Raw genomic sequence first — 10,680 nt, forward strand, 5'->3', positions numbered from 1 at the left:
ACCATTCAGCGAAATCATTTCCGCCTGCTGCATCAATCCATCACCAATCCCTCTCTAATCAATCTCTAATCAAGCATCTTCCCTCCCCTGGTAAGTCGTCATTCCCGGCTTCATCTCTTTTTTTGCTCCTGACGCCACCCCCACCATCCCCATCAAATCCATCATCTGCCTTGATCAGCTTCCGCGTTGCCCGGAATATATGCTGTGATCCCACGGTACTCGAACCGGATCGTATAGCCTACCCTCACCTCACCAGGGGATCATACGCTACATAGCCTATGGCCTTTTAAATGCTGCTTCTCCCCTCTCTACCAAGCCGTCATTCTTCTCTCTAATCTTCTCCTCGTCATCATCCCCATTCCCATTCTATTCCATCCAGACCTCACGTCTTCTCAAAGCCCAATTCCAGAGCAAGATAGCCCAATCCAAGCGGAAGTTGCCGAGCACTGCTCCGTTTCCACTCAACTCAATTAGCTGCCGCAACTCTCTACAGATTGGCTAATTAACCTCTTTGAATCCTCACCAGACCTCTGCCAAACATGGCCCCCGCAAACACTCTTCCCGCCTGGTCGGAGCTCCAGGCTCACCGTGACGACGTCGCCAAGAACTTCGTCCTCAAGGAGGCCTTTGCCTCTGACGCCGACCGCTTCAACAAATTCTCCCGCACCTTCAAGGCTGACGGCTCAGCCGACATTCTCTTCGACTTCAGCAAGAACTTCCTGACCAATGAGACTCTGGACCTGCTCGTCAAGCTCGCCGAGCAGGCTGGCGTCGAGAGGAAGCGAGATGCCATGTTCCGCGGTGACAAGATCAACTTCACCGAGAACCGTGCCGTCTACCACACCGCGCTGCGAAACGTTGGCGGCTGGGAGATGCAGGTTGAGGGCCAGGATGTCATGAACGGCCCTACTGGTGTCAACGGCGTCCTGGCACACATGAAGGAGTTTTCTGAAAAGGTCCGAAGCGGCGAGTGGGTTGGCTTCACCGGCAAGAAGCTGACCAACATCATCAACGTTGGCATTGGTGGCTCTGATCTGTGAGTATCCTAAGCTTGAGCTGAATTGAAGCTTCGAGTTCATCGCCAAGACATGCTTGCTAACCAATCTCTTTTGTACAGCGGCCCCGTCATGGTGACTGAGGCTCTCAAGCACTACGGCGCTCCCGACATGACCCTCCACTTCGTCTCCAACATTGACGGAACTCACATGGCCGAGGCTCTCAAGGCCTCTGACCCCGAGACCACCCTCTTCCTCATTGCCTCCAAGACCTTCACCACCGCAGAGACCATCACAAACGCCAACACTGCCAAGTCATGGTTCGTCGAGAAGACTGGCGGCAAGGGAGATGTTGCCAAGCACTTTGTTGCACTGTCCACCAACGAGGCCGAGGTCACCAAGTTTGGCATTGACAGCGCCAACATGTTTGGCTTCGAGAGCTGGGTTGGCGGCCGGTACTCCGTCTGGAGTGCCATTGGCTTGAGCGTTGCCCTCTACGTTGGCTACGACAACTTCCACAAGTTCCTTGCTGGTGCTCACGCCATGGACAAGCACTTCCGCGAGACTCCCCTGAGGGAGAACATTCCCGTCATTGGTGGTCTGCTTGGCGTCTGGTACGGCGACTTTTTCCAGGCCCAGACTCGCCTGGTTGCTCCGTAAGTTGACATCTCACAGAAGAGTTCCTTTTTGGACACGAGCCTGTGGTGAACTCGACACTGACTGAAACCCCTTAGCTTTGACCAATACCTCCACCGGTTCGCCGCCTACCTCCAGCAGCTGTCCATGGAGTCCAACGGCAAGGCCATTACCTCTGACGGATCCAGCGCCAAGTACACCACTGGTAAGTTCTTTTTTTCCCTGGAGCACAAGTCAGAAATCGTGTAAGTCTAACGTATGAATGCACCAGGCTCCATTCTGTTTGGTGAGCCCTGCACCAACGCCCAGCACTCCTTCTTCCAGCTTGTCCACCAGGGCACCAAGCTCATCCCCGCCGACTTCATCCTGGCTGCCAAGTCTCACAACCCTATCCACGACAACCTGCACCAGAAGATGCTTGCCTCCAACTACTTTGCTCAGGCTGAGGCTCTGATGGTTGGCAAGACGGACGACCAGCTGAGGGCTGAGGGCACCCCTGAGGAGCTCATCCCCCACAAGCGCTTCCTCGGCAACCGCCCGACGACATCCATCCTCGTCGGCGACGTCATCGGCCCTGCTGAGCTGGGTGCCCTCATCGTCTACTACGAGCACCTGACTTTTGTCGAGGGCGCCGTCTGGGACATCAACAGCTTCGACCAGTGGGGTGTCGAGCTGGGCAAAGTCCTGGCCAAGAAGATCCTCAAGGAGCTCGACGAGCCCGGCAACGGCTCGGGCCACGACGCCTCGACCGGCGGCCTCATTGGAGCCTTCAAGTCGTTCTCCAAGATCTAAACAGTTAAATACGGTGTAAGAAAAGAAATAGGAAAACAAAAATTATCCCCCGAAAATGCAGAGAAAAAGGAGGGTCTGGGATGGCGAAAATGACGGGGGAGCGGGAAGGGAAGCCTTGTGAAATTAATGAAAAGAAAATAAATCGGGCTCGAGCAATGAGTCTTTTTTTCCCTTTTGCCCTTTTGCACGATGAGACTACGACGTGAGAGGTAGCATGAGTCACTTGTTGAAATGTGATATTGGTGATGATGATGATGTGTGTGTGTGTGTGTGTGCTCTGTGCTCGGTTCTATCTGTCATATGGATCAGCATGTGGCAGCATGTGAAGCAAGCAGTGTATACGCTGTGTGTGGTGATGATGCATTCCTCACGCCCGAGGTTTGTGATGTGTGATGTGTGCCTCGAGATATTCCGGCTGCCTCCATTACATTACATTACATTACATGCATGCACCAGTTGCTCTAGCTCTCATCTAAGCTCCATATCATGCACATAATACTCTACCCTCTCCGTATCTGGGCGAAAGGATGGAATCGAATTAGTACCTCTACTTCTAGTACCTCTACTTTTACATCAACTTCTCCGACTAGCATGTGGTTTCTGCCATTTAGCCCTCAAGCTCCCACGTTTTCTTCCGGCACCGTCCCCACAAGCGTACTAGTAAAAGAGACCCAGCACAGCACATGTCACTCACTGCACTTTGAGATTATTTTCCGGGGCGCAGGGATGGATGCACATGCACACATGGGGAAGGTCATATGGGGTTATTGTGATGGGCGGATGCAAGTCGTCGACTTGATAAAGAGGGAGGGTGAGGGTTGTATTTGCGGTGGTTTGAGTGGTTATTGACAGGCGGCTCGGGAATAAGCATATGGATGGATTGATGGGTAATAGCAGTAGAATATATGGACGGGCGGCTGAAAATGAGAGAAGTCCTCAAATCTGGCCTTTTGAACAAACCAACAAAGAGTGCTATGTAGCATTCGGGTGAAAGACAGAGGGCGTTTTTGCTAATCGAGCGAGGTGGTTGGCCGTCAATGTTCCCATACTTCCTATTCGAGCAGCCACGGGCTCGGCATGCAAGCACCGAGTGGGAATTCAATCAATCCAATGCGCGGGACGAGGCTTTGGGGTAGCCGGGCTGAGAGGGACAAAGAGGCTAATGGTGGTGAAACGCCTGTGGCATTTGCCTGCTAGTAGTACATGGATATGGACATGGACAAAGTGGCGTGCGTTGAGTGATATAATGTCTGGTGCTTCTTTCGTTAGGGATAACGCGGTTACTTGACCGGGCAGTGATGGCTTGGACGAATTAGAAGGGACCTAGTCGTGATTATCTTGCAGAGCGGCGCAGTCAATGGGTTCTGCTTCCGTCCAGGAGCATCAACACAAAAGACCCAGAAAAGGAACAAAGGAAGAGGCAGCCAAAAGCACCACCACCAACATGCATGCATGCATGTCTGCACGGTATATGCAGCCAGTCAAATCAAATCAAATCAGCGTGGCAGTAAAAACGAAAATGTCACAGCAAAAAAGAAGACCCGCAGAGGGAGCAAAAAAAAAGGGTGGCAAATGGGCGGGCGTACAGCGCAGCTTTTGGTCGATAATAATCCGGACGCGCTGATATCGTGGGATTTTTCGATGGCGGGATGACAAGTTTCGCCGTTATCTCGGGCAATATCCTGACACATCATATTAGTGCCCTTGCGTAACGAAGTATATGGCTCAGCAATAGGGGGCATGCAGGCAGTTTTGAGTCTCCCCGAGATGAGAGAGGAGAGACGACTGACAATTCAGCAGAGCAGATGAAAGAGAATGAGACAGGGACGTCAAGGTAACCTGACATGTGCTCGTTGCTCGACTTGTTTGCTGTTTTGCCTTTGAGGTCGGGGATTCCGAGTCATGCCGTTTGTCTCGCCTCGTCTTTGTTGGGCTGAGTCCAAAGCCGCCACCGTCCACGACGGTTTCAAAGCATGGAAACAAAACGGCTAACTGCCCGTACTGTACCTGTACTCGCACTCCGTATCTCGTACAGTAAGTGCATGTAAAGGGCCAAGCCAAGCCTCAGCCTAAGCAACCACCCCCGGTCTCTGCCGCTTTTGCGCCCTTTTTGCCTGTCAAGCCTGCTAACCTGCTCCCCCCATGTTCACTATTATGCCGCCAAGACGAAACGGTGGCTCCATGATGGCTCACGGAGCTCAACTGGTTGGCCGGTTTGTTACGGCGGTGCGGTGGATCCGCCCCTACGGAGCCGGCGGAGGCGCTGCTTTTGGGAGCTCGGGGGAATAGCCGTGGAGTTGATAAAAAGTCCCAAGCATTCGCAAGGTAACGTTGGGGAGGATGCAAGTACCTGCTAACGCAGTGGACCCGCGACAATGCAGCGTCAATGCCAATTGGGTCCGCCGTTCCGGGGACAGGCGAACAAGGCCGGAGGGAGCTGATCTGCATGAGAGACGAAGGAGAGAGAGAGAGAGTCGACTTGACTGCGCAGAGAGATACCCGTGGCGTATTGCGGTGAGCTCCTTGCACCACGTTTTCATTTGCCGTCAGGGGGCTCTGCTGCAACGTGGCTGCTATTCTGACGATGTACAAAGTACGGCGTTGAAGTGCTGGCAGTGGAATCTCACCATTTGCCCTATCTTACGATGGACAGTTATCAGCTACCTACCAGGGGCTGGGCGAAAACGACGCCGAAACGAGGCATCGTGAACCGAACCGAGCCACCCCTGGCTTGGCTGCTGTTGCTGTTGCTGGTGCCGACGGGAAAAGCGCGCAAATGCTCGTCCAAGTGTCGGCCCGTCTTCTGGCTGAGACTTGGCGCCTGGATCCGATAGCCGTGTGTGTGGCTTGGCTGTGAGTGGTTGATGTGGAAATCCACGGCGAGGGATAACCTCAATGGGCATCGTCGATAGGCGCTGACAATGCGTGTAGATACTTGTGTAGATTTCATGCAAAGTACACGAGTCTGAGGCTACCATGTTTCATGTACACGTATCCATCCTACAACTTGATTTCACTTGGGCAGGCATCACGGTCGAGGTTAGATGGGCAAAGCTGTGTGTTGATGGCATACAGCTGGTTTGAAGCGAATGTCCTCATCATCATCATGCACGGTTCTGTCATGTTTGCAATGTGTCTCGATGCCAACGGGCGTATGCACGGTTGATAACCTGTTTTCCCATGACGGATAACACTTCGTCTTTTTGGGTGAGACATGCCTTGACGAGAGCAAAACTTGAAGTTGAAGTGCAACCCGACGTCAACTTACATGAGGAGCAAAGCGAGAGCAAGGGCTGACAAGCGCCATGTAGTGCAGCGAACGAGAATCGACATGTGCTCCAGCAGCAAAGAGAAAGAAGCAGAGATCGACATCGAGAGCGCTTCCCCGCCGGCGTGTATTGGCGCGAGAAGGAGGAGTTGGAGCGGAGACAATCAAGTTGCTGAGGGGGGTCCCACGGGGGAAAGCGTGCGTGAATATGCATGAGAAGAGTCGTACGAGATGATGGCTTCGGATGGATGCTTGGTGTAGTGCCGACGCAAACCTCTTTCTTTTCGTTGTCTTCGGTGTAAAGATGGACGACACGATACGACACGTCGAAGCAAGGGGGACAAGGAGACGAAGCCTGCCAGCGCCGTTGCGGATAGTTGTGACTCGGGGGCTATATTGGTGAGAGCAGAGCAGAGCAGCCATTGACGTTGATGGCTCCACGGGAAGCAAACTCAATTTCAACCCGAGAGCCTGTTTCTGCTGGATGACAGAAAACACAACATTACACATCGTGAATGTGAAACACAGCCGTCGAGTTGCAGCTGCTGTGGTGGTTGCTGGCAGCACGGGTCAAAGTGGAGGCCATCCCCAACATACGTCATTGTGCTGGGACCCCTGTGGGCGACGATCGTAGATACAAGAACACATGTCCGATGTGTGCACGAGTATCTGGCATCTGAGTTTTTGCGTTGACAGGCAGGCAAAGGGGGGGTGGTCAGGGTCAGGATGGGAATAGGGATAGAGTCTAAGTTCAGGATAGGTCGAGGGCAATGGCAAGGATGTGATGCTGGACGAGGGGTCAAGCCGGAAGCATGTGCAAACAGCATGCCGGAGGTGTGGCATCTGGCTAGGCAAGCCACGACTCGACTCCGGATGGATTGCGACCTATTCCATTGTCGACGAGTGTTAGTGTCTGTCTTAGAAATCGCACTCGGGATGGACGAAAGTAAGAAAGGTTGACAAGTCAAGTCAGTCATCCAAGGCTCGTGCTGTCCGTTGACACGAGGCTCGCGGGTCAGGCTGGATGATGTTGATGATATCAGGAGGTGTCGATAAGCGGTGCTGACACTGAAGGGTTCAGTTCAGCAACCCCTTTTCGCAAGCAAGCGGGCGTGACGCAGGGTTCAGGTCTTACTTCCGTAGCGGCTGCATCGCATCGCATTGGATCGCATCGTGTATCGCATCGTGCTTGTGCTGCTTGTATCGTGTTGCATCGTGAAAAGACCAAACCAGCAAAGCGTCGCTGATGTCACTGCAGTGGGCTGGGCTAACTGGGCTCAACTTGCTTCAGCACTAAACCCGCCTTCCCACAGCGGGGCGCTCCAGTGCAGCGACCACCCCAGGCGCCTCAGTGGCCCCCTGGGTTCCCTCTAGACAACTAGGCCCCCTAGCAGCCAGCCTGTGGGAGCCTCGAGTTCAGTTCCAGCAGCCCGTTATCGTGGAAAAAAAGACGGCCGGATGACGTTAGTCTGGCGGTGGGCCACAAAAGGCGCAAACCTGCAGGAATTCTTGGTTCTTGTTTGGCGTGCCACTGGCGACTGTTTTAGAGCGATGGGGCAGCCCCCCCTAAAGCCCGTCGAATGGAAGAGCAAGTTGAGGCGAAGACGGTGCTGCTGATGGGGGAGCAGAAGCAAAAGCAGGGAAGAAACGGTTTGTGGTTCCTTTACAAGTTGGGGCCCAGGTCTGACGGCATTATTTTGGAAACGGAAATGGGGGTCAAGTCATGATGATGCTGTCAGGTTCCAACGTGTGTTTTTTTTTCTGGCTGTACTGCTGCAGTCTGATGTGGCACAGCAACAGTCGACCGTTGCAAAAATGATGTCGGCGTGCATTGGAAAAAGGAGATGAGCAAACATGCCACGCATTACTCACAAGACCCTGTGAACAGGAGAGAAGAAATGAGTTGAGCAATGAAAAGGCAAAGAATGGAGATGAGATGAGGCAAGGGCTGAATTACATACGACGATATGGCTGAGTTGAATGAATCGGATCTATGGGCAACATGTGAAGACAGTACGATTCTAGAGCAAAGTACAGGTACGGGCAGTGCAGCAAATGCAGCAGAGTTTCAGGTGCGTTCCTCGCCCAGCTAGCGCAGTTCGTGCAAGGTACGGGCTTCCACAGCGAGGTACCGCTACAGGCCAAGACGTCAATCGTGGAAAGATACCAGCGTTACAACAAGGCACATGTACCGTAACACGTAAACGAGAGTCACTGGTCTCCACTTAACTCGGCGCCACGGGCTGTTGAACTGCGCCAGGCGTCAGCCAAGGTGAGACATGATTGGTCAGTCAAGGCGACATATCTCCCGACAAAGTACCTGTACCGACCAGGGATGGCCAGAGCCTCCGGTTTAGACGGTTCCTACGTGTTACTGGCCTATCTTGGTAGAAGCTAACGGAACCTGAAGGCCTTTCGGGAGGCAATTTTGGCGTAACGTGAATGACAATGGAATTCGACGGGCAAGGTGCCTGGTATCTGTACCTGCGCCATTCCCCGTATATTTTCTCACGAAACAACGCAACAGATACGTATTGATGTACAGTACCTCTCTACTCGACATTTGAGTGCATGGGAATTGGTTGATTGAATGGATGGATCAAGTTCTCCCCTCCCCCGTTGTGGAGCTGTACTGTATCTGATGTGATAGTATCCATATGGATTGATCCAATGTAATCGTAATGTAATGTACGGATACAACTAACTAAACTTATCCACCCCCCCCCCTTGCTCTGACGATGGTCGATCAGCTTCACTTCCGCCCCGATTGAGGCGCCATCGTCATCGGTTCGCCCACACCCCCTACATGCTACAGTACGTCTACATGCTACCTGCTATTCTTCCTAGTTCCCTCTAGTTGGATGCTTGCCTTTTCTCCTTCTCGTGGACTCGAGAGTTTTGCCGACTCGATTCTGCAAAGAATTATAAAGGTTGCGATTCCCGCGCCTCTTGTTAGATCTTAGTCCCCTCTCCTCATCATCAGCTTCAGCAACCATCCACTTCAACCTTCTTCCATCTAAAACGGTCTACCGTTTCCAACAACACCTCTCCTCTCCACTATCACTATTACTCTCTATTCTCTTATTCTCTTCTTCTATATACTCTCCATTATAAACAAACCGCAATCATGGCTGTCATGGGTAAAAAGGCAGTTCACTTTGGTGCCGGCAACATTGGTATGTCATCACCACAACCACCACCTATACAATACCTCGACAACTAACACATTCAACAGGCCGAGGCTTTGTTGCTTGCTTCCTCCACAACTCCGGCTACGAAGTCGTCTTCGCCGATGTCAACGGCGACCTGATTGACAAGATCAACGCCACCCCCTCCTACAGAGTCATTGAAGTCGGCTCCGAGGGCACCTCAGAAAACACAATCACAAACTACCGCGCCATCAACTCCCGCACCCACGAGGAGGACCTGATCGAGGAGATCCGCACCGCCGACGTCGTCACCTGCTCCGTCGGCCCCAACATCCTCAAGTTCATCGCCCCCGTCATCGCAAAGGGCATCGACCGCCGCGCAGACGAGAACCCCCTGCACGTCATTGCCTGCGAGAACGCAATTGGAGCCACCGACACTCTCGCCGGCTTCATCAAGGACGCCCGAAACACCGACCCGGAGCGTCTCGAGTCGCACCACATGCGCGCTCGCTATGCAAACTCCGCCATTGACCGCATCGTCCCCGCCCAGGACCCCAACGCCGGCCTCGACGTGACGCTGGAGAAGTTCTTCGAGTGGGTCGTCGACAAGACTCCCTTTGAGGACGTTGGAATTCCTTCCATCGAGGGCATCAACTGGGTCGACAACCTGGCGCCCTTCATCGAGCGCAAGCTGTACACCGTCAACACCGGCCACGCCACCGCCGCCTACCACGGCTACAACCGCCGCAAGCGCACCGTCTTCGACGCCCTGCAGGACAAGCAGATCATGGCCGAGGTCCGCGGCGCCCTGACCGAGACCAAGAACCTGCTCGTCGCCAAGCACAACATCGACGAGGAGGCCCAGCTGGCCTACATGAACAAGATCATCAAGCGCATCGGCAACCCTCACTTGGAAGACGCCGTCGAGCGAGTTGGTCGCGCTCCCCTGCGCAAGCTGTCGCGCAAGGAGCGCTTCGTCGGCCCTGCTGCCGAGGCTGCCGAGAACAACATGCCCATCAAGTACCTCCTCGACGCCATCGAGATGACGTTCCGCTTCCAGGACGTCGAGGGCGACGACGAGTCCAAGGAACTGAGCACCATCATGTCTGAGAACACGCCCGAGGACGTGGTCGCCAAGGTCTGCGGCATTCAGGCCACGGAGAAGATTTACCCTCAGCTGGTCGACATTGTCAAGCGTGTCCAGGCTGACAGCGAGGAGTAAAAGCAGACTTGCTTATAGAGCTTTTCTTCCTTTCTCTCTCTTTCTTGATACACACAGGCATTCATTCACGGCGATGAGTGGGTGTTTTAGGGTTTTACTTTATGATCTGATTATGCGCGCGTGCCTTTTTTTGCTTTATAACTTCACTTCTTCAGCTTGTTTTATCAATGCAATGAATGAACTGCAAGGCGCTGGGATCCGGTATATTAGATGATCATCTAATTCTTCTTCTTTTTTTTACTACTTTTCTTTTTGTCTTGTCTGCTAGGGAATTGGGCATTAGCCAGCATATTTTGTCTGCTCGGCATGGGAAACTTCAGTCCATAGATTGATTGATAGCATTACGAATCAAGATGCGATACCAACATCAATGAAAAAACAGACTTGATCCAAACTTCTCTCTTCGTTCCACCATATTCATGTTCACATGTTCCACCCCAAAGTTACTAGATTTCTTTTTGACAGATGACACGCGCAAAATGAAGTCACCATGATCTCAACATTAACCTTTCCCAGCCACAACCCAAAAAAACGCAATGCAGCCACCCCGTCTAAAACGGTCCATCTTTCTCCAACTCTCCAATCCCCAGCCGACGTCAAAACTTCCAGATCCTCTCC

At 52.9% G+C, this 10,680-nt stretch overlaps 4 protein-coding genes across 4 annotated transcripts; 3 read left to right on the forward strand and 1 right to left on the reverse strand.

Moving 5' to 3' along the window:
• Positions 1-539: 539 nt before the first annotated feature.
• M431DRAFT_497412 (hypothetical protein) lies at positions 540-2,423 on the forward strand (the record flags this gene model as incomplete). The annotated part of the gene is made up of 4 exons (XM_024917590.1): positions 540-1,036; positions 1,118-1,651; positions 1,730-1,836; positions 1,903-2,423. 4 exons carry the CDS (start codon positions 540-542, stop codon positions 2,421-2,423), a joined length of 1,659 nt encoding a protein of 552 aa, XP_024771787.1.
• Positions 2,424-2,909: 486 nt separating this feature from the next.
• On the forward strand, positions 2,910-3,272 carry M431DRAFT_497413 (hypothetical protein; the record flags this gene model as incomplete). The annotated part of the gene is made up of 1 exon (XM_024917591.1): positions 2,910-3,272. One exon carries the CDS (start codon positions 2,910-2,912, stop codon positions 3,270-3,272), a length of 363 nt encoding a protein of 120 aa, XP_024771788.1.
• A 1,215-nt stretch (positions 3,273-4,487) lies between these two features.
• Positions 4,488-6,201, reverse strand: M431DRAFT_484187 (hypothetical protein; the record flags this gene model as incomplete). Its single annotated transcript, XM_024916184.1, has 3 exons — positions 4,488-5,062; positions 5,092-5,338; positions 5,692-6,201. 3 exons carry the CDS (start codon positions 6,199-6,201, stop codon positions 4,488-4,490), a joined length of 1,332 nt encoding a protein of 443 aa, XP_024771789.1.
• Positions 6,202-8,683: 2,482 nt separating this feature from the next.
• On the forward strand, positions 8,684-10,150 carry M431DRAFT_211444 (hypothetical protein). Its single transcript, XM_024913453.1, has 2 exons — positions 8,684-8,867; positions 8,927-10,150. Exons 1-2 carry the CDS (start codon positions 8,819-8,821, stop codon positions 10,060-10,062), a joined length of 1,185 nt encoding a protein of 394 aa, XP_024771790.1. The 5' UTR covers positions 8,684-8,818; the 3' UTR covers positions 10,063-10,150.
• The last annotated feature ends 530 nt before the right edge of the window (positions 10,151-10,680 follow it).

Source organism: Trichoderma harzianum (assembly GCF_003025095.1).
Source record: "Trichoderma harzianum CBS 226.95 unplaced genomic scaffold M431scaffold_10, whole genome shotgun sequence".
Taxonomy (NCBI): domain Eukaryota; kingdom Fungi; phylum Ascomycota; class Sordariomycetes; order Hypocreales; family Hypocreaceae; genus Trichoderma; species Trichoderma harzianum.